General features: G+C 46.5%; 1 protein-coding gene across 1 annotated transcript; it reads left to right on the top strand.

Annotated features, from left to right (window-relative positions):
• The first annotated feature begins 641 nt into the window (after positions 1-641).
• LOC127225387 (eppin) lies at positions 642-23,878 on the top strand. Its single transcript, XM_051188859.1, has 5 exons — positions 642-810; positions 2,422-2,553; positions 6,028-6,195; positions 11,420-11,551; positions 23,715-23,878. The coding sequence occupies exons 1-5, from the start codon at positions 720-722 to the stop codon at positions 23,876-23,878; spliced, it is 687 nt and encodes a 228-aa protein (XP_051044816.1). The 5' UTR covers positions 642-719.
• Positions 23,879-23,911: the final 33 nt, after the last annotated feature.

Below are 23,911 nucleotides of genomic sequence, written 5' to 3' on the forward strand. Positions count from 1 at the left end.
GAGTTTGTGTCACATGGGGGAGTCTCCCTGTGGTCTGTAACATTCAACAACACTGTGACAAGCACTATCAAAAGACTCTGATATCAGTTTGATTTCCCCTCAATTCCCTGCTCTCTGTGGAAACATCTTTACTCTTTGGCCTAAGTAAAAAAAAATGGTTCAAAGAAATGATAAAGGAGAAAATGGTGGGAAGAAACTCTAGGAGAGGAAGAAGGGAACACAGTGACTATGGGCTTCTCACAGGAGTAAATGTTAGATACTGACATGGAGAGATACCACGACAATAGAGACATTGTCAGTGACAAATGGAAGGGTGTGTGTTATTGGTCTGAATGTTTTAGAAAAGGGTAGATGAATGGGAAAGAGGGCATTCCACATAAACTTTAAGTTATCAACATGAAGATCTGAGAGGATGACATTTACTCTTAATGTGGCATGAAGAGTGTAGAGTACACTTTGCTCACTGCTCTGGTTGACCAGAAGGCTAGCCCTATGCAGTCCAAGCAACAAGATGTGGGCTTTCTCCATAGATGTGGGCTGTGAATGTCATTATCTCCACTCATGATTTCAAGAACTTGGTGTTCCCAGCAAGATAGTAGGTGACTGGCTTTTTTCCAGCCCTGCAGCTGAGGTACAGACTATTGAGAGAATCAACTGGGCTAAGGCAGCCAGGCATTTCCATGTTCTAGAACCACCAGCCAGACCAGCCCCTCACCGGAATGAGGCTTTCTGGATTTGCGAGCCTCCTCTTGCTGTTTGGCCTGTTTGCGAATGTCCAAGGACCTAGTCTGACTGATTTTCTGTTTCCCAGTAAGTACTGGCTTTCTATTGTTGTCTGGGAGAAAGGGAAGTTTGCTGGGAGGATGAGAAAAGGAGCAATTCCTCAGGTTTAGCTTGTCTTTCTGCATCTTCTTCCTGGATGTGGTTTGGGAAAGGAGGGAGACGCTTAGAAGGTCTCTTCTTTGTGATGTCTTTTGTGTTATTACAGGGGCAAGGGTCTGGGAAAACTCTCCTTGAAGTCCCTTTGAAGAGATGTCTTCCTTGGGGACGTGGAGAAGAATCATGGATCCAGCATTTATGGGACAACCCCTAACCTCTCAAGAGAGACAGACCCCTCTCCGGGGAGCTCTGGGGTCAGAGTGGGGTGTTAGATGCTGGTAGCCAGGCAAGCTAGAGCAAAATGTTTAAATTTCACGTAGCCTGTCTGAGACTTGATGTCTTCATTTCAAAAGAATTTTAGTCCTACAGCTTTTCAATGAAGAGATGAGACAGAGAGTTAAACTTCCTTCATAGTGACTGCTCTACTATATGAACTAACATTTGTTTGTATTTACTATCTCATTTAATCCTTGCAGCAGCTCTCCGAGAGTAAGTCCTATCAACTCCCCTATTTTATTCTTTTAATTAAATTTTAAAATTCTTAAACATTAAAGTACAATGACATCATTTCCCCCTCCATTCTCTTCCCTCCAGTTCCTCTCATCTACTCCTCCATGCCACCTTAAAATTATGGTTTCTTTTTCTTTAATAACTATTGTTGTGTGTGTGTGTGTGTGTGTGTGTGTGTGTGTGTGTGTGTGTTTGTGTGACTGTACCTAAATAAATAAATACAACCTGCCGGGTCTATTTAGTGTTTCTTATGTATATGATGTCAGGGCTGACCCCTTGGTATAGAATAAGCAACTAGGGGGCTCTTCCCTGAGAAAGACTATTTCTCCTGCTCTCAGGGCCCCTCGCTTGCGTATAGCTCCTTGAACTCCCCCTTTCAAAGATAAGGAAACTAGAAGACATAGAAGTTAAATAATTTGTCCAGGAATACAAGGCTACCAGCCTTCAGCCCACCAAAGATTTTTCTAAGACAATATTTTTATTAAACCACTGAGTATTTTATACAATGTGTTTATGATCATGTTTAGCCTCCTCCACACATTCATCCCAATAGAGTTAGAATTCCAAAACCCAGCTGTGGCTGAGAGATGAATCAACTGTACAATGTCGCCCTCCAGAGGAACTCACAAGCAGGGCTACAGCAAGACTGATTAGCTAGATCAGCCAAAAGCAGTGCTCTGAGGAGGAGGTCCCCTAAAGAGGCCTTCCCAGTGTCTAGAGACAGTTAGGGGGTTAGGATACAGAGGAGGAGCTCAGGATGTCTAGTACTAGAAGCCAAGGTTCCTACAAAGCACAAGACAGTTCCCAAGGCAACAGGAGATTACCCTGCCTGTTTCAGTGGCTGGGGTTAGACCAAGGATGGAGCTGAGAAGGTAGAGAGAGGGGGGTGGTTGAAGAGGTTGTTGGGGGGGGCATATTTCAGGAAACATGAGCGAGGGGAAGGATTCCTTCAGGGTGAACAACCTTGAACACGTGCTTTCCTGGACTCCCCGAAAGGAAGGCCCTGAGACTCAAGGACTGCTTCTTCCTTAGGGAGATGCCCCCGATTCAGAGAGCAGTGTGATCACAAAGAGAGGAACCTGTGCACCAGAGACAGGGATTGTCAGAAAAAGGAGAAGTGCTGTGTCTTCAACTGCGGAAAGAGATGTTTAAACCCCCAACAAGGTAATGTGAAGGAAGGGCTTTGGGTGCCACACACCTTCTACCAGCATGCCCTCTCCTGCCCTCCTGGGCTGCCATTGCCCTGGCTCACTGAGAGGTGGTATCTGGGTAAGAACTCTGGATTGGGGGTCCTGTGTTTAGATTCACTACAGCTCCTGACATGGTATGTGGCAGTGATGCTCTTGTCCTAGGTCATCTATGACCCTCAGTCCCCCCCCCCAAATAAATGATGGGTGCATGGGTGGGATTGAGTTGCACTGTTTCTTGACTGTTTTTCCCTGCCATGATTTTCTGAGTCCCCAAGTGATCATTGTCATCCTAACATTATCGGTGACACGCAAAGTGATTTATCTTCCCTAGCTTTTGACTGCTAAGCAATTGCCTCTCTGCCCATATGAATCCGACTTTGTACTAGGAAGCCTGCCCTGACATTCCAGACTAGACTCCCAAAAAGTTATCTGGTATTCTTCATTTGTTTAGAAATATTTACCAAGTGTTTCTGGTGCCCGTATTTTTAGCTAATTTTGCACTAATAAAATATATGAGACAGATTAATTATGAAGAAAAGGGGTTCACTTAGGTCAGTTTTTGAGGCTGGGACCACACATTACAGGCAGGCACCATCATGGCCTCTGTAGGAGATGACAGGCAGAAGATATCACATGATCAACAGAAACCAAGAGAGTCTTCGGGTCCTATAATCCTTTTTAGAGGACATGTTCCAGTTGATCTAGGAGTCTCCCAATAGATCTCACTTCTTAAAGGTACCACAACCCTGTGGACCAAGATTCCAATACATGAGCCTTGAGGAGGGGAAACATAACCCATACTCAGACCACAGTTCTCGTAATAGCACCCAACATGTTCACTGTGGTCAGAGGCACTGCAAAAAGTCTCGAGGTAATCAAACTCAGAGCTGAGTTCAAAATAAAGGGCAGTAGTAGACGTGAAGCTGGAAGGGTTCACCAGGGCATCCCCGGGAAGGGATCCCAGGGAACCAGAGAGTGAGCATGATGCTAGTTATCGGGAAAGATCCTTGGTGTGTTCGGATCATCCAGTCCTAGTCTGATGGGTCTGAAGGAAGACTCTCATCTTGAACCATGGCCTCAAAGATCATCTTAATCCTAAGAACCATGGGCTGGAAGACAAAGAAAAAGTGAACAATGACATGACCAACATGTATGATCCTCAGAATGGGGGGGGGCGCGGACTGGAGGGGCTGGGGACTTCCAGGAGAAGGGAAGTGATGGATTCAACTAGAGACGCAGCTCAGTGAAGCAAGAGAGGATGACGCTTGGAAAGTACTGATGAGCGTGGGATCTGACAGTATAGCAGAGCGGACAGACGTCGGGCGTCTGACTCTGCACGTCCTAAATTTGGATCTCAGCTCCAGCTTTTAGTGTCTTTTTTAAAACCTTGAACAAATTAGTATTTTTTTTCTCTGCGCTTCCACTTCTTTACATGATGGAAGGGCTAGTGCTAACAGCTCTTTTCAATCCCTTGGAATGCTCAGAGCCATGTCAGGCACAGGAGAGGGATGCCTGAGGCCCTCTAGATTAAATGGTTCATCTTTGTTGCTTGAGAACTAAACAGCAGTGACACATGTCTTCTTTGTCTCTGGAAGCATCCAGCTAATGGTAGGTGATCCTGGAATGATCCACTCAGCTCAGTAGGGGTCCATCTTATTTACCCCTTTAACACTCCATCAGGCTCTGTACCATGCCAGGCTGGCCGCCTGCTAGACATCAGAACCTCAAAATGAAGTCAGACACAATCCCTGCACACCATCTCAGGAACAAGACTCTGGCATTTCTAAAAGAATGATAAATGAACACACAAACTTCAGAAACAAGATGGGGAAATGCAGGGTTGGTTCAGGCAACTGCCATGGTGTGGGATACGGAGTGGAGTTAAGAGAGACATTGCAGAGGAACTGGCTATTGAGAAAGGTTTTGAGGGAAGAATAAGCATTTTGCAACCCTATGGTGGTGCAGTGTAGCGTGGTGTGCTGAATTGAAAATCGCCATAGCATGGGGCTTGAAGGGATTCCACTGCAGAAGATGCCAGAGCCAGGCATAGGAGCCAAAGATGAAGAACCCTGTGAATCCCAGGACTTTGTAATGAAGCTGAGGACTGACATGTGGTGTGACATGATCAGCTTGTTTACCAATCCATTGGCTCCTCCTCCCGAGTGGTCTATATGGAGGATTGATGGGGGAGTCAGAATTGAAGGCAGAAGGATGAATGAATGATCGGAGGCTGCCTCAGTAGACTATGTGGAGCCTGGCATAGAGGTGAACTCTGAGGAGGTGGCAAGCCGCTGCTGTGGTCAAGGAGCTTGTGGGTCAGCCGGAGCCTGTGTTAGCTTTCTAGCGCCACCGGAATAAAGCACCACAGCCGCAGAGTTCGGTGATAGTGATGTGTGTTCTAACAGTTCTGCAGGCTCAGAGGAAGAGGTTAGGTGAGTGACAGTGAGGTTCTAGGGAGGTCAGGAGAAAATTTCCTGAAGTCTCTTCTCATTGGGTTCTGGGATTGAACTCAGGTCCTCAGGCTTACATAGCAAGTGCCATTATTTGTTGAGCCATTTCCCTGGCTCATGAGTGAGAACTTTATCACACATCTCATGTTAGTAACTGGTGGCTTGCTGGCAATCTTTGGCATCCCTGATCTCTACCTTCAAATGCACACAGCACCCTCCCTGTGTGTGCATCTCTGTCCAAGCTTCCCTTTTCAAAGGGCCCCAGCCATATTGGATTAGAAACCCTCAGTGCTCAAATATGCAACTGCTTTAACTGATTGGGTTTACAGGCTGAAGATAAGAGTGCTTGCCTGGCATGCATGAGGTCCCCAGTCCATTCTTAGGACCCCAAAAGTGAGGGCAGAGGAGGGTGTCACCTGTGTGGTAATTCTTTTGCATTTCTGTGACAAAATACCCAGTAGAAACAATTAATGAACAAAAGGCTGCTTTTGGCTCATAGTTTTAAAGGGCTTCTGTACATCACCATGGAAACAGCATGACGACTGAGTTCGTGGTGTCAGAAGCACATGATGGAGACTCCTCATATGGCTTCAGACCAGGAAGCAGGGCTATGCTATAACCTTAAAAAGCCCTCTCTAGTCACCTACTTCCTCCAGCCAGGCTCCATCTCCTAACAGGTCCCACCGCCTCCCAAAATATCACCCTCAGCTGGGTGAAAACTGTTCAAAGTGTAAGCCTGGCGGGGGAGGGGCATTTCATGTTTCAACCATAACCACCCGAAAGAATCCTACCTCCGGGGATGCAGACACTCAACATATCATCTCCCAGCAAGGACGTGCAATATGGTTGTGGTGCTGAGCCCCTAGAATGTGAGAAGGAAAAGGATTCTGTTTCAGATTCATCCGTGGTGGCTTTGCAGTGGTTCTCGGGGAAAGGAATGACATTGTTCTGTTTGGGGTTGTACACTCTGAGTTCTCAACCCTGGGCTCTCCCTGCAGACATATGCAGCCTACCGAAAGACTCTGGCTACTGCATGGCGTATTTCCCTCGCTGGTGGTATAATAAGGAAAACAGCACGTGTGAACTCTTCATCTATGGCGGCTGCCAGGGTAACAACAACAACTTCCAAACCCAAGGCATATGCCAGAACATCTGCAAAAAAAAAAGTGAGTCTTGGAGGCCCCATCTAAAATCCCCACCAGAGCTGTCCTGGAAGGTGTGGGTGTGGGTGTGGGTCAGTCTGTTCCAAGGCAACTATGTCCTTCTCAGACGTGACAGAACTAGACTTGATCCTGAGTGGTGGTGGTGGGATGGGGGAGATGACACTGTGGCCTTCTGGAAGGTATGGGGGAGTTAGCAAACAAGAAGGGATTTAGGAGGGGTGAAGGGGGATGTAGAAGGGTCCAACTGTCCAGCCCCTCTGGGAACACTGGCCAGGGAACCATCCCAGGCCATCAACCTCTTCACCTCCTTTTGCCAGAAATCCAATTCTGTCCATTTTTCCTTGAGAAAGCAAGCTGACCTATGTTTTAATAGTCTTTTGAGTGGGCATATAAAATGCCAACTTTCATTATATTCTCATCCCTAGATGTTTGCTCGTTGCTCGCATTCAACTCCCATTGACAAACTTTGCTTTGAACCTCCTCCCATGAAAAGATGTAGAAACATAGCTCAGGCTCCAGAGGTAAACTGAGCCCAAGATTCTCAGCTGTATCTTGCATCTGTATTCTCAACAGGGTCATCCACCTGAACAGAGGACATGCTGGGAAAAGCATCAGGATTTGGCTTCTGTTCCAAGCTCTGTGTTCCTGCTGGATTCTCCAGAGTGGCTTCTGGTGACTGCTCTCAGTACTCTAAGGCCTTAGGTCTTCCCAACATTGAATCCCAGGATGCTCTTCCTCCCATCTGTATCTCCTGGTCATAATACCTCCTCTTAGGATCCCATCACTCACGATCCCTCCCCTGCTCAACTCCGCCGTCAGGAGCTCCCTGTTTGTTTCCATGTAGCTTTCAACTTTATTCAATAAAGTATTTGGCTTCACCCTGTGCCTCTGAGACTGGGTGATTCACACATCTTCAGCATGGGGAGAGTGAGGCATTGGTGAAGCTTCTGGAGATATCACTCAATATGGATGCTACATCCATGAAAATTGGGAAGCCCGGGGATTTTTTTTTTTTTTTCTTTCTCCTCTGTCTAAGATCTGTGGGCAATGCCTTGGTTTCTATGTCACAGAGACTGACTCTGGGACAAGGAAAGGGGTTATTGGCTTTGGGAAATTCCCCCAAAGAAATACAAGTGATTGTGGCAAGTGATAAAGCCGGGAGTGGGGGACATAGACTCTAGCGGGGATGGTTGCTGCCTGTACCGCAACATACTTGATTTCCATCCACCAACCAGAAACAGCAAAAATGTGTTCCAGCACACACTTTTGTTTTCAATCTATTTTTTTTAATTGCAGTGATTTTTAAGTTAGTTGTTGCTGGGAAATTGTATCATACTCCCACTGAGTATATTTTAGGGGGTCATATGAACCAATAAAACATGCCTCTAAATTTTCTTCATGTATCTCCAGTGACAGGGAAGGGGAGATACAAGCCAAGTGTTTCCCATTGTCTCCTCCTGGATGCCTGACATATAAAATCCTTTATGCATATTCCAGAATGTTCCACATGCAAGCTGGGTAGGCTCCAAGGGATCAAAAAACATTATGGGGCAAAAGTAGAGTGAAACTTTGGCACGTGACAGGATGTGATTCAACCACAAGCATGGGGAACCAATACAGTGATCTGTTGTGGATGAACATATACCAGGGGCTGGAAGCATGGCCAAGAGAGTAAAGAGCTTGCCACACAGGCATGAGGATCTGAGTTCAAATCCACGGGACCCATATAAAGTCAGATAGGGTAGCACATACCTGCATACATGGCTTCTACATTGAGATGGGCAGAGAAGACAGAGTAATCCTAGAAGTTTGTGGGCCAGCTGGCATGGAGTGATGGGGGCTGGGCAGGGGCAACAAAGACACCCTGCCTCAAACAAGGTAGAGGAGGAAATTCCACATCAAAGATTGTCCTCTGACCACCACACACGGGCCATGGAAACCTTAACACACACACACACACACACACACACACACACACACACACACACACTCAACTGTATTATCCATTTACATGACATACATAGAACAGGAATTAGGTATAGCGATTCAGGCCTGTATTCACAGATACTGAGGAAGAAGAGACAGAAGGATTGCCTGTCTGGGGATGTTAGTAAAATCCTATGTCAATTCTCAAGAGAGAGAGAGAGGGGGGGGGAGGAAGGAGGGAGGAAGAGAGGGATGAAGGAAGGAAGAAAGAAGGGCAGACTAGGAATGTAGCTCAGAGGTAGAGTATTTATTTGTGTAAGGCCCTGGACTAGAGACCCAACAGGACAAAGAAAAAGACAGCAGGAAGATCTATAAGATGGAAAGTGGTCTCAGGGGCTGGAGTGGGTTGGAGGCTAGAGAGAGAGATTGCTCATGAACCGGGGATTTCAGCTAGCCTGGTAAAAACATTTTGGAATGGGTAGTTATGGCCCACAATCACATGAATGTACTAAGAAAAGAAGAAGACAGATTCCATATTGCTGACCTGAAAATGGTGCGTTTTATCTGGAGGAATTCTACCAGTTTTCAACATGGACGCCATGGGAATGTCTCTCACAGCTTCAGATGAAGTCCTGGTGAGTCAAGTGTATCCGGCTGCAGCCAGCCTTCCCTGCCTCAGTCTCCCCTGCATTGCTCACACGTGTCCACACTGCATCCACCCCCTCACTAGGGCTCCAAGATTTGAGTTGAGGGAATATTCCAGAAGTATCAGAGAGCCACTTGGTCCCTCCTGCAGCTGACTCTGAGCATTGCTTCCCCTGGCCTCTGCTAACCTGCTCTTGTGACAGAGGCCCTGAGAGCCACTCCTTTCCTGTCTGTGAGACACCATGGCCTGCCCAGACGCTCACCAGGGACCTTAGGTTTGTGCTCAGCTGACAGTCTTTACCCTTGGATGGAGACAAAAGATGAGTGGGCCAGAGACAGGAGAGAGAAGGCAGAGGGACTTGGAGGGTAAGGACAGAGGCTCAGGCAGAGCCATTGGAAAGGAGGAGGGGGAGGCACAGGGTAAAAACAGAGATGAGGACAAGAAGCAGCCAAGGCAGGACTGAACGTGATCGGTCTAGTGTTTGTCCAGCGTGCATGGAGCCCCCGGCCCCACGCAAACCAGGTGAGATGACGCAGGTCTGTAATTCCAGCACTGGGGAGGTGGATGCAGAAGCAGTCTTCCAATACGTAGCAAGTTTGAGACCAGCCTGGGACAGATGGGATCCTGTCTCAGAAAGACAGAGGGAAGAGGGAGAGAAGGGCTGGAGAGATGGCCAGCCATTAAAGGCTAGACTCACAACCAAAAAATATAAGAGAAAAAAAGAGAACTTGGCATGAAGGAAAAAAAAAAAAAACAAGAAAGAAAGAAAGACAAGGGATGAGGGCGGGCGCTGTCTGTGGCGGTGATCTTGGCTGTCAAGTAGACACAGCTGGGAAGGGGTCGCCTCAGTTGATGGAATGTCTGGAATGTCTCCATCACATGGGCTTATGGACACACTTTTGGGGAATTTTCTGGAATCTAACTGATGGTGGAAAGTCTTGCCAAGTGTGGGAACACCATTACTGGACAGATGACCCTGGGCTGTGGAAGGAAAGCAACTGAGTGAGCCAGAGTAAGCAAGCCAGTAAGCAGCATTCCTCCATGGTCCCGAGTTCAGTTCCCGCCTCCAGCTCCCTAACTTGGCTTCCTTCCATAATGGACTATATATATAACCTGTGAGTAGAAATAAACCCTCTCCTCCTTCAACTGCATCTAGTCAGTGCCAATCTCAGCAACAGAAAAGCAGCCTAGAAAGCTCCCAATCTCCAATTTTCCACTGGGAAAAGGAAGGTTCTATAACTTTGCTAAGAAATCCTAGAAGGACCCAAGCAAGTGCACCCCTCTCCCTAGGAGGCCAGAGAGGCAGAGAACCTCAGATTGCAGAGGCCCAGATCACAGAGCCAGACGCCTTTCCTCTGTGTGCACTGTGGGTACAGCAAGGCCACTGATGGCCTCCGGGAGGGAACATGACTGGCTCCTGTCCAGATTTGCTTCCTAGGTGGTTGGGGCACAGAGCCACGAGCAGAGGCTGCAGCCACTGACCTGCTCCTCCCAACTTAATGCCTCTAGCCAAGCTACTGCTTCCTAAAATGAGACTCTGGGGACTTCTGCCATTCCTGGTTCCCATCATCTTCCTGTGGGGCATCTGGGAACCTCCGCCAGCAGAGGGGTTCTTTGCCAGTAAGTATTGGGGTACAGTTCTTATCATGGAGAGAAGAAACTTCCTGGGGCTAAAGAACAAAGTCTGCTGCACATGGGAGTGTTTTCACACCTCAGCCCCAGGCCCGGGTGGGAGTGAGATGTCTGGGATCATTGTTTTCCCATCACCCCGGAAAGATGTCCTGGGTGAACACAGGGCCCTGGGTCTGTGGCAGTTACTCCCCACCCTGATAAGGAATTGTTCATGGAGGTGCCGGCACTGCGGTGCATTAAATGGACACTGGGAACTAAAAAGCCAACAGGGTTTCCATTCAAGGATGAGCCTCTCCCTTCACCACCACTGAACTCCCCAGAGCTGTCCCGCATCCACACAGGACCTTACCTGAGCGCTAAGGAGCAGCCTCCAGGGTCCTTTCAGTGCAGAAGCTCAGAGACTTCATCCTTACCGGCTAAAACACACTGAGCACTTGAAGGTAGTGGGGAACGTGAGCGCTTAGGAGGCCACGTGACCCGGTGGGAATTCTGGGTCCACTCCTTGGTAGCTGCGTGGCCTGCGCACGTCCACAGAGCCTCCCCTTGCTGTGGATGCCTCTGTTGACTGTGGATCACTGAGCGCTAACTCGGAAATGTGTGGTGAGGAGGAAGGAGAAAGGCCACGTGCTCAGTAAGTGCTTTGTTAATATCAATCGCTTGCTTTAGCTCAGGCGTCTTGACCAAGGCTTTTCAAACTTTGTTGCATTACCTTCAGGACACAATCCAGGCAAACAGTGAGAGCTACAGGGGCCAACCAAGGACAAAGCCAATTAATTGATCAGAGCAGTCCCAAAGGGGTGGGGAATCTTATAGGTGCTGGAAGGGAGGGGCTAGGGAAGGTCCTGGGTGTCAGGTGCTGAGTCCCTACAGTGGAGCTGAGGCCTGTGCTGTGAAACCCTGAGGGTTCCCGGGTCCCAGTGACAGCTGAGGGGCAGACAAGCTTCCTCAGCTCTGCAGTGCTGCCCCGGACACGGGAGATCATGTCCTCCAACACCTCAAGGGACACGCCTTCTCCTGCTATAGGATCATGCCCAAGAGTCAGAATAAAGTGCGAAATTGAAGAAAGAAACGAGTGTACAAGGCACAGACACTGTCCAGACAAGAAGAGATGCTGCATGTTCAGCTGTGGGAAGAAATGCTTAGACCTCAGACAAGGTACTTCTCTGCTTTCACGGTTGCCCCTCCCCACTCCCACCCCCACCCCAGGGCTAGTGTTCACCTCCTATACTGCTCACATCCTTGGGCTCTGCAAAAGACTATCAAAGCTATTCACCCATATTGTGGTTTAATAAGGATCAGGATAAACAATTAGGCCGAGCAGATGTTTATTCAGGGAGAAATAACTCACAACATAAGCAGATGAACACAAGCAGGATCCTGGTCCCAAGGATGCCTCCGGAAGTGCTCCTGTCCCCATGCTGCAAACAAGAGAGCTCTCCCAGTTCCTTCCTCAGGTCACTTCTGGCCCTGTCTCCACCCCCCATGGGCGTGGTCTATGCCACAGGTTCAGACAAGGTGAATATCTCACTACACACCCATTTTATCAATCAACAAACATTTACGGTGCCTGTGACACCCATGATGGGTTCCATCTGCTCACTGTGGCCACCAAAGCTTTTCCTGGGGAAGGCATATAGGACTTGGAATCTGAAGGATGGGTACTGTGCAGGCAAACACAGGGAGAAGCACTCATGGGAAGGCCCTGTGTTAGGAGACATATGATCAGGCCTGGAGATGCTGACCGGCAGAGAAGGGGGAGTGGACAAGGGAGGGTGCTCTGGGGTCTGGACTCCATCTTCCATGTGATCCTAACCCTGTCTGTGGTCTGCTTGGGTTCTGGTTGCTGAACCAGGGAATCAAGGCTGACCTCAACCTTGACATCCTCCTGCCTCAGCCATCTGAAGCCTGGGGTTCTAAGCGTGCTGGACCACCATACCTGGTAGGTCATCTACATTGAACTCCCTCACCAGCTATGGGACTTCAGGAGAGTCGCTGCACCTCTCCAAGTCTCATGTCCTCTACCTGCACAATGAGAACAGTTAGAGGGCTGCCACACAAGAGGAAATGTTCACATGTGTCAAATGCTAAACCCCTGGACAAAACTTTATTAAATGCTTAAGTTGGGGATCTTAGTTTCTTTCCTTGTTTCTTTCCCCCCCCCACCTTTTTTTTTTCTTTCTTTCTGAGAACATTCCTGAAAAGTCCATTCATGCCAAATGATCTGCTCAGAGCTGCTGTACCAGGTTAAGGTATAGTCATTGCCCATGAAGAGTTCACATTCTCCAGGAGTCAGAAAATATGGATAAACCCACCATAAATCTTCATCCCAGACATAAAATGATGCATGAAAATCAAGGGTGAAGCATGGACTCAGGAGACATTAGAAAGGCGCTGACACCTGGGAGTGTTTAGAAATTGGAGTCAGGGTCTTCCACACTGCTCAGGGCAGCCTTGAAATTGTTGCAGTCCTTCTGCCTTGGCTTCCCAAGTGCTGGGAGAGCCGGCAAATGCCATCACACCTGGCAAATGCCATCACACCTGGCTGCTGAAAGGGTTTGGAGAATGAATAGGAGAGTGCCCTGCTGGCAAGAGCAGCTCTAGAGTTGAGCAGTGTGAAGGCATGGAGGCAGGGGACAGGGTGACTTTCAAGCATCATTTGAGAGGATGAGTGTTAGCAGCAGCAAGAGAGAGAGACTGTGGAGAGGGAGGATATGGACTTTCTGGTTTGGGGAGATAACTTTGTCCTGAGCTAGTGGATCAGTTACTCTGGAACCTGATGTCCACTGGATTGGAATGTTTGGACTAGACGGTGGCCATTCCTGTCAGAGAGGAAAGAAAGGAGGGCCATTGATGACACAAAATCATTACTAAGTCGTGGTTCAGATGGCTGAGGAGAGACAATGAAGGAACTGTTGCAGTGGCCACACCTGCTCCTCTGATGGTTAACGAGGGTTCAGGCAGGAGGCTTACTGTCGGCAGGTGGAGGCTGACTAAAAATGATCTGAGAGAGAAAGAGTCAGTGCATATACACATACTTTTTTTTGGAGAATAAAGAGCCATGAGAGACATGCTCATTATCCTTCAAAACAAAGTTCTTCCCCTTAAGTTCTCTTCAGGAGTTTCTCTCCAAATGTTCCCTCTCAAAAAGCTCTCTTTAAGATTTCTCCTCAAAAGTTCTCTCTAAAAATTTTCCCTCTAAATCTCTTTCTTAAAGTTCTCTTTAGAAGTGCTCCTTAAAAGTTTTCCTCCATAAATTTTTTTCTTCAAAATTCTCTTAGATCCCACAAAGTTTACAGTTTTTATTCCCACAGACGCTATTAGCAATTCTCTGACGATAGGGTATGCATATCTCTTGGAGCCAGGAAAGCAGATAAGGTCATGTCCCAGAAAAGATGTGACTTACAACATGTGCTGTTAACTGGTTAAAGGTGACTTCTCCGCACTATATCAAAGGAAAAAACTAAGGGTATGTAATCCAGAGGCTGCCGTTCTTACTTCTGACACCCCAATGAGAAGGAATGATCTTTCTCTGGGGCCATTTTGAGAATACAAAGCACCCAGTATATTTTCTATAGATCAAGATTATACAGCCAAATTCATTGTAACAGATATTCTGAAGTCCGTATTTCTTGCAAGTTTTCTCCATCAGAAGTTAATTCTGGTGGGTTGATACTTAGAATATTAATTGCTACTTCTGTTATATATGATAAAGGCTCTCAGCAAATGGTCTTGTCCCAACTAGCAAAGTGGTACTTTGTGTTATCATCCTACAGATGAGGAAATTGAGACCAAAGAAGCTGAAGTGTCATCAGAGTTCCCCTAGAACCGGAAGCACAGCCCTGAGCTGGACAAAGAGAACAGTGGGGGAGGGGTGGGGTAGGGTTGCCTTCTAGGAGACAGGCATCCAAACATCTGTCTCCCATGATTTCCCCACAGATGTATGCAGTCTGCCACAGGATGCTGGCCCTTGCTTGGCTTACCTTCCACGATGGTGGTATAATAAAGAAACCCAAATCTGTACCAAATTCATCTATGGTGGTTGCCAAGGGAACCCTAACAACTTCCAAACTGAAGGTATCTGCACAGTTGTCTGCAAAAAGAAACGTAAGTCCCCAATCTGCATTTTTACTAAGTCTAAACAGCGATCTGAGCATCAGTCCTTTCTAAGACCCGAGAAGTCCTGGAGGTGCAAATGGGAAAGAGAGGATAGGAGGGAGGCAGTTTTAAAGGGAGCCTGCAAGTCCAAGGTGAGTAGTGGGAATGCACACAGGAGTGCTCAGATCAACTCAGAGAAGGAGCATGTGGGCTGCCATGGTTACCACACTGAAACAACAGGAACAAAGTGCTATAAATCAGGGGTGTGATTACTCTGAGCCCAGCACTTCTGGTTTCCCTGCTTGCCTGAGGATGGGAAATGACCCCATCCCTTTTCATTAGCTGAAAGATCTGGTACCCAAGGTGACTGAAGACAAGCATCTCCATCCTTACCCTTCTGTCTTGCAGACCTGTCTTCCTGGAAATGATAAGGTTGTGCTGGAAGAAGCTCCAGGTCTTGGCTCCTACACTGAGACTTTCTTCTGTGAGTCCAACAGATGCTCTAGATTGGCTGACACCAGCCAAGTTGAAGCCACTAAGACTTCTGCTGTTCCCGCAACAGAACCCCAGAATTTGCTTATTCCCTTTCCATCACCCCAGTATCTCTTTAGACATAATGCCCTTCAACCTTTGACCTTTTCTCAGTGTAAGACCCTATTACCTCAACGTTCAGGGCTCTCTTTTATTGCTGTGAAGACTCTAGTTCCTCCTAATAAAGGATCCTGTGAGCTGAGCCCTGATGTCTCAGAGTCTGAATAACTCATCTGTTGTCTGCAGGTGTTCACATCTGTTCACAGCCTTCTCTATGCAGATGTTCATGTCTGTTTACAGTCATAAAGACAAAACTCCAAGGATTACACACACACACACACACACACACACACACACACACACACACACACACAGTTATATAAATTCATTGAAGTTTCAGGTACAAAATGAATATGAAAGCCGGGCATTGGTGGCTCACACCTTTAATCCCAGCACTCAGGAGGCAGAGGCAGGAGGATCTTTGAGTTTGAGGCCAGCCTGGTCTACAGAGCGAGTTCCAGGACAGCTTCCAAAGCTACAGAGAAACCCTGTCTAGAAAAATAAAATGAATATCCAAATATCTGTGGTGATTTTGTATATCAATAAAGTTACACAAGAGGGAAATTTAGAAAACAATCATATTTGCATCAGTGACAGCAAAAAAAAAAAAACTTAAAAGTTCTTCAAAAGGCAGAGGATATGTGCATCAAAAGTCATGAAGCATCGATGAAGAAAATTAAAAACCAAAACACAGATTTATTAAAAATATCTTAGGTTCAAAAGTAAAAGCAATTCATATTGCCAAAATGTCCTGGCTACCATCAACCTGTTGTGGTATATTCATTTACACTGTGTGAAGATGTGTCATTGTGATTGGGTTAATAAAAAAACTAAAGCTAGGCAGGAGGTATAGTCGGGATTTCTGAACAGAGAAAGCCAGACAGGGAATGACCAGGATGGGCAAAATGGAGATGAGGTAATAGTTGTGTGAGAGAATGTAGATTTAAAAATATGGGCTAATTTAAGTTATAAAAGCTAAGCTAAGGCCAAGCTTTCATAATTGATAATAAATCTCTGTGTTGTGTTTTGTAAGCTAGCATCCCCAAAAAAGAAGTCCATTTACACCAACCATCTCCATACATTCCATACAACAAAGAACTTCAACAGAAAAAAAGAATAAGAAGGTCCCAATTTAAATCTCATTGTTCCCTTGATCAACATCATAGTGCATCCTAGCATACCCACACTGGGACAGAGTAGGGCGGAGGGAGCCCCTTCTCAGGGCCTCTTTCCCATCCACAACAGGAGGTCAGTGATGGACAATGTCAAACAGTACTTTCCACTTCTGGGAAAGCATGGCATTGAAGGAATCTTGCCAGATTTGATAAGCACCTGTGACTCAATCATACTCCTGACACCATTCGGTGTGCTCCGGTTTGCCATACATGGGTGACTGGAACAATTTGCTCCTGCTCCTGCTCCTGCACCAATGATACCCTTAGAAATGGCTAATGTGTGCCCTGTGGTGATAACATCTGCTCCCAGGGCTGCTCAGGAATGTGGGTAAAGCTCTCAGGGCTGTGTGCAGAGACCTGCGCTGAAGGATCTCAGTGGAACTGAACGGCCCTACGTCTCTGTTACTTCCTCATTACACTAGACACCCTCAGGAAGACAATCTTTGGTGGTTGTTTCCAGGGTGCAAGACCCCTCATCTTCCCCTTGGATCTTCCTCCAGAACTGGAAATTCATAGGGGAGCTCGGGTAATTTGGAAACGGGCATCCAGGCTAACTGAACCACACTCTTCTTTTGTCTCTACGTGTGTACAAATGGAAAGTTCTAATAAAGAATGAACTTGCTCAAGAGCATACCGTAGTACATCATAACAAATGAGTTAAAAACTTAGACTTAAAGAGTGGTTGGAGCTGGGCATGATGGCACCAGAGCCGTTACACAGAGAACCCCTGTCTTGAAAAACAAAACAAAACAAACAAACAAACAAAAAAACCTCAGGTGACTTTGCTTTTAATATTCAGCATCTAACTCTCCTTCCTGGAGTTGAAGAATTCTCTATCAGGGGAGTCTCAGTGAGTTAAAACTAACATTTCTGTTAGGGATGAAAAGTCCAGACATTTCATCTTTATTAGTCAAGATCTAGTAAAGAACACAGAAAGCTGGGCTGGGGAGATAGAGGTAGCTCACTTTGAATCCCCAGAATCCACACATACAGAATAAAGCCAGGCACAATGGCAGCTGAAATCCCAGTATTCCTAAAGAGAGATGGGAGGGGGTAATGGGAGAAGTCCTGCAAGTTTGTGGACCAGCTAGACTGGCATTAACAGCAGTGAATACCCAGAAACTCTTAAACAAGGTGAGAGGCAAGGACCAACACTCAAGGTTATTCCCTGACCCCCACATGTGTCCCATGGCCTGCATGCGGAAACAACGTATGTGTGACACACATACTGTGCACACATAAGATGAATCAATAACACAGGAACAAAATTAGGCATTTGAAACATGAGGTTTATAGTTGCATGCATGAGTGTTGGAGAGTGGGAGGAAGAAGGGGAAGCAAGGCATTGTTCCTTCCAGATTTGGAAGCACAGAGATCGTTTTATTTGGAAGAATCTCTGAGTTCATGGGAGGAGCCCAAGTAAAACTGGAGAGGATGCTCGTGGAGGAGCAGAGGATGGGATGCGTGTGTATCTGGCCTCCATCATGTGGAATGTACTGTGGCTGGATTCGGGCCTCTGAGGGCTCCAATGACTTTTGGTGCACTGGGTGGAAAGGCATGGCCACCTGGAGATGGTCTCTAAGAGGAAATAAAGGAAAGCAGGCTTGGAGGATGCTCAATGAGGATGTAAGTAATCAGCATGTTTATTCTCCCAGCCTCCCTTGCAGCCAAGAAGAAATGAGTACACAGTTCGGGTGATGGATCAGGCCCTCCCGTTTCAGACACCACTTTAATGCATCTTACTATGTAGCTAACCTGTCTTCATTCTCTATTTGCTTAGGCTTGGCCTAGAACTCTGATCCTCTGGTCTCTACCCACTGGGTGCTGTGATAATTGGTACCTTAGACCACACCCTAATCTAATGCCATGTTCTTGGTAAGTTTTATCAAATGCAGAGCACATCACTTTAAATTCATCACACTTGCGCTTTAGCCCATTCCTGACTCTTCCTATTAATTTCTTCTCTGAAGACCCACCCTTCGTATCTGCCCTTCCTGTAAATACAGCAATTTGCTGTATTCACAATATGCACATTTTTTTTCTTTCTTTTGCCACTGATTTTTTCCTTAGTATCCATGTCAGTGTGTTACCTTACTAGGTAAAATGAACACATAATCAGTGTTGCTCCTAATTTAATGATAAAAGGACATAGAAATGTCAGAAGTATGATCACCTTGGATCTACTTGATTCAAGTTCAGGGAGAACTGCCTACTTCTCTCAACCTCCTACACAAAATAAATGCATTCCTGAATCTAGGCTGGGTGTAGTGGTGCATGCCTTTAATCCCAGTACTCAGGAGGCAGAGATGGGTGGATCTCTGTGAGTTCAAGGCTAGCTTGGTCTACAGAATGAGTTCCACAACTGCCAGGGCTATCTAGAGAGACACTGTTGCAATTAATTAATCAATTGAAAAGAGGGAGTAATGTATAGATAAAAAATGTATAAATGGAGGAATAACCAAGTAATTTTGACAATAAACTAAACAGGTGGTCCATGAAACATCATGAGTCACTATATATAAAGAAAATCACACTTAAGTTCAATGTCAAAGATAAAGAAATATTTGAGAAGAAATAATAGCTCAGTTTTCATCACAAACAGAAGGATATCAGAAAGTATTAGAATATATTGAATAATAATGCTGGAATCAGAGTAACGACCCTCTAAAAATAAAGACAAGGGCTAGAAAGATAGCTTAGTGATTAAGAACAATAGCTGTTCTTGCAGATGACCTGGGTTCAATTCCCAGCACCTATATTGGCAGCTCACACTATCTGTAACTTCAGTTCCAGGGCATCCAATGCTCTCTTTTGGAATCTTCAGGTACCAGCCATGAATGTGTTACACAGACATATGTACAGGTGAGAAACCCATACACATAAAATAATTTCTTTAATTAAAAGTTAACCCTCTTGGGCTTAAAAAGTATTAAAAATAAGTAAAGTAATCAGGTATGGTAGCACACACTTAATCTCAGCATTAGGGAGGCAGAGGCAAATGAATCTCTGTGAGTTTGAGACCAGACTGCTCTACACAGCAAGTTCCAGGCCAGTCAAGGAGACCCTGCCTCAAAATAAGTAAATAAATAAAAATAAATAATAAAGACAATAGCCAGGCATAGTGTCACAGACTTTTGATCAAAGCACTCAGGAGGCAGAGGCAGCCAGAGCTCTGATTCTGGGCTTACCCAGATTACATAGTGATCCCCAAATAATAAATAAAAACAATGACACTTATCAACAATAACTATTATGATTATATATTAAGAACTCCTAGAAGTCAATAACACACAAAGAATATGGTAAGAAAATTGGCAATAGATAGGGCTGAGAAACTAACTCAGGTGGCAGAGTTCGTGAGTCCCTGGGTTCAATCCTCCATACCAAAATGGAAGGAACAAGGAACAGAAAAATAAAGAAAGGAAGGAAAGGAAGAATGAGCAAAGACCTTGAAAAGATGCACAAATTTAGGAGCTGGAGAAGGGCTCAACAATTAAGAGCCTGTACACAGGACAGGGATCCCAGCCCCATGTTGGAGGCTCACACCACCTATAACTCCAGCTCGGAGGGAACAAATGTTTCCAGCATGCACAGGCACCCATTCTCACAAGAACACACCCACCCAACATATGCATATACAGATAATTAAAAATAAACCGGGTGGTGGTGGTGCACACCTTTAACCCAGCACTAGGGAGTTCGAGGCCAGCCTGGTCTACAGAGCGAGTTCCAGGACAGCCTCCAAAGCAATACAGAGAAACCCTGTCTCAAAAACCAAAAACAAACAAACAAACAAACAAAAAAAGCAAGGTGCACACACCACTGAACCTGCACAGACCAGGGACACACACAGTCTCGGCTCTGAACTTACTCTCCATATATGATAATCATCACAGCCCTTTAATCTTCGTGCTTCTGTGTATTTTCTGTTGCTATAACAAAATGCCTGAGACTGGATGCCATATTTTAAAAGGGGGTTTACTTAGTTTCACTGTGTCTCAGGGTCACATTTGAAAAAAAGAGAACCTGTGGTTAGGAAGGAAGTCCGAGAAACTCAGGCTTGTTCTTTTCAAGGGTTTATTTTACTTTTAATGATGTATATGTATGTGAAGGGGGTTGTTCGCCCATGTACAGGTGTCTGCCAAGGCCAGACATATTAGATTCTCTTGGAGCTGGAGTTACAGGAAATGTGAGCTGCCCAACTTGGATGTTATGAACCTGATCAGGTCCTGTGCAAACTTCACGGACAAACAGTGTGTGAAGTGTATTTTGTGTGGTGCCTGGAAACGCAACGGCACACTGCCCATAGTAACTGCTGTTCCACTCTTGAAGGGGCTTCTGTACTGAAATGGCTGGCACACTGGCTTTGGAGGCCAGATCAGATATGTCCAGGAGCAGAGAGAGACTGTGCTTTGCTGGGACTCTCTGTTCCAGCAGCAGTCAGCCCCATAAGCAGTAGCAGTTAGGGGCTAGTGAGCAGGAGGCAGAGTCAGCCCCTCCTCCTACTCTCTTCTCTCCCTAAATAAGAAGGCTCCAGGCTAGGCCCCTGCCGGCAGATACCATGAAGCTCCAGGCTTCCTTATCATTTTTCCTGATCCTCACCTTCTGCCAACACCTTTACTCAGAACCAAGCCAAGGTTGGTATGAAATGGGAGTATCTACATAGACCAGGAACTGAGCAGGGGCCCTGCTGTACGGAGTCGTTTTTCTCATCCAATAGGACGGGGAGCCTGTTCAAGTCACTGACAGACACTGTCAGGTATCTGCTGTGCCAGGCACCATCCTAAGACCTGGAGTTACAGCCACCAACCAAAGACACTGCCTTTAAATTCCAGTGGGGGACAAAAGGCACACGGCACACATCATAGCATAATAGACAGCGAAGGAGTCATAGGAAGGGGAAGAGGCTTTAGGGTTTGTACTTGTGATGGCCAAAGTGAGACTAAGTAGGACAGGTGCAAGCTTAACTTTGACATGACTACCTTACAGGGACCAGGCTCCTTCCTGGGCCACTGTCTGTGCTGCAGCTAAAATCTGCAGCAGGAGCCGGAGCGGGGGAGGAGGGTAGGGAGAGAACACACCAGGACGAAGATGAAGATGATGACAGTGAATGTGATGTATCCAGACCTTTTTGTGAACAGTAGGATTCCCTTTACAAATATTCAGAGTTGGAATGTACTTCAGTGTGCACGAGCCTTGGGCTCCCCTAAGTCAGTAGCATCAGCGGGTCAAGTGCTGGCCCTACTACTTACGAAATTCTATGCCTCGGGAGTATTGCTTGATCTCTTGGAATGTCAGTTTTTTTCCTCTAGAAGATAAGAGCAACAGTTGTGTCTGCTCTATTGATCAAATCTGATGTGTGTATATTTGTTAGTGTAACAGTTCTCAATGGCTTCTCATGAAATACTTTGGTCACATACACACACACACACACACACACACACACACACACACACACACCAATAATTACAAGGATGAAAACACTCACATCTCACATAGTAACAAACACAAAGAAGCTCCTAGCACTCCTTACAGGAGCTCATGGCTATTATGGCTATTGTTGCTTGCTTGGGTGTTTGCTGAGAACTCGGAGGCATGAAGCCTGCATTGGGAACTAGGGCTGTAGACTTAGGTATGAGAAGTTTATGTTGCTGGGCCCCGTTGCTTAGGAAGAAGAGGATGCTTAGGGGCCAATTCACCATTATCTACTGCGTTTTTACTTGTTGAACGTATCAATGCTTTTTATTGGCTGGTTTTGTTTGGTTCTGTTCCCTGTTGTTGCTGTTTTGTTGAGATGGGTCTCACTGTGTAGCCCTGCCTAGCCAGGAGCTTTCCATGTCGACCAGGCTGGCCTCCAACCCACAGAGATCGTCCTGCCTTTGCCCTTCCTGAATACTGTTGTTAAAAGCATGCTCCACCTCACCCAGCCCTCAATAGCTGACTTGAACCTTCAATTAGTTAAAAAATGTGAACATTAGATTCCATTTTATGGTCAAGCAACTCAGTGAAGAAGAGATGGGTCCTTTGTTCAGGGTTACTCAGCTAGTAAATGACTGAGCCAGACTTCAAACAGTGCTCTCAAGGTTCACCCTTTCCCTGAAACCTGTCCATTCTGGAGCGGACCGAGAGAGGAGGCAGAAGACTTCTGGATCCTACTGTAGCACAATAAATCTGAGGGGCAAAGGAGACACAGGGCTCAGTTCCTTGCCATCACAGACAACAAACCAGAGACTTGGAGAAGTGTTGTCTCCACAGCCTTATGGAGTCCTGGGTGGCAGGGCTAGGCTGCAAATCCACTTGAGTCGGAATCCCAGGCAAGGGAGTTCCGCTACTTGCAGAAGTGGAGATGCATACGGCTGGGTGGGAAGAGGTGGCTGTCATGGATGGCCTCAGCCTTGCACCTTGGGGCTGTGGAAGCCTCCAGCAGAGGAGAGAGTAGCAGAAGGGGTGGTGATGGATTTGACTCCCTTAACCACTCTTCTTCTCCTTCAAGTGTCCAGGAAGCCGTTACCATCTCTATGCAGCCTTCCTATGCAAATAGGCGAGTGCCGAGCCCTCTTACTTCGATGGTACTATAACACCAAATCTGGCAAGTGTGTGAGGTTTAACTTTGGAGGCTGTGGAGGCAATGAAAACAACTTCCTGAGCAGAGATCAATGCCGGTTAGCCTGCAGACGCTCCTGACTTATCAAGCCTGTACAGCTCTCCTCGGAGTCACGCTCCCTAAGGGGTTCCCTTAGGCTTTTTGGATGTGAATAAAAAGAAAAAATGCATTCCTCTAAATTCATTTCCCTAAAATCAATTCTTTTCCTTGCAAAATACAAGCACATTGGGAAAATTCAGAAGTGCCACTCACATCTTAGATTGAATCACAGTTCCGCCCATCTGAAGATGAGAACTTTCAAAGTGAGAGGGCTGGGCTGGCACTATACCGGCCTATACTGGACAGGAGAGGACTCGAGACGTAAGAGATGTTTGTGCCAGGTTCCACATTAAGCAGAAACCGGAAGAAAGGGAGAAAAGGACTGGGGGGGGGGGCGAGATGGGGAGGAAGAAGGTTTTAAGATCGCCCTTAATTTTACAATAAGGATTTTTTTATCTGCTACTAAAGCCACGACTTATCGTTCTGTCACGCTGGAAAAAAGTTGAAGAACCCTGGTCCCAGAGTCCTTTGTTTTGCCTAGTGCAACAATTATTAATTTCTGAAAGGAGGGAGGGAGATGTGGAGCCTGTCTGCTCTGTTATTTCTGAAGCACAAAGATAGACTGTGAGTTCCTTTTTAACCACAAGGTGGCGCCAGAGAGAGCTGCTGCCACCAAGCCCCACCACCAGAAATGGAAGGAGAGAGCTGAGTCCTTCAGGTTGTCTCTTTCTAACCTGAAGCTTGCCTTTGGCTAGACTGGCTGTCGGAAAAGATCTGGGAACTAACCTGTCTCCGACCCCATGCCCTCCCCCAGTGCTAGGGTTACAGGCTGCCGCACTCACATTTTATATGTGGGTGCTGGGGACCCGAATTCGGGTTCTCACTTGTACAGCAGGCACTTTCCTGACAGCCTTCTCAGCAGACCCCTGGGCTGTTGTGCACATCTCTGAGGACTTTGAGTGCCCAGAAGCCTCGTGAGCGTATCTCCCAGTACTGTGTCTGGCAGATAGA

This window comes from Phodopus roborovskii, unplaced genomic scaffold (assembly GCF_943737965.1).
Source record: "Phodopus roborovskii unplaced genomic scaffold, PHOROB, whole genome shotgun sequence".
Classification (NCBI taxonomy): Eukaryota; Metazoa; Chordata; class Mammalia; order Rodentia; family Cricetidae; genus Phodopus; species Phodopus roborovskii.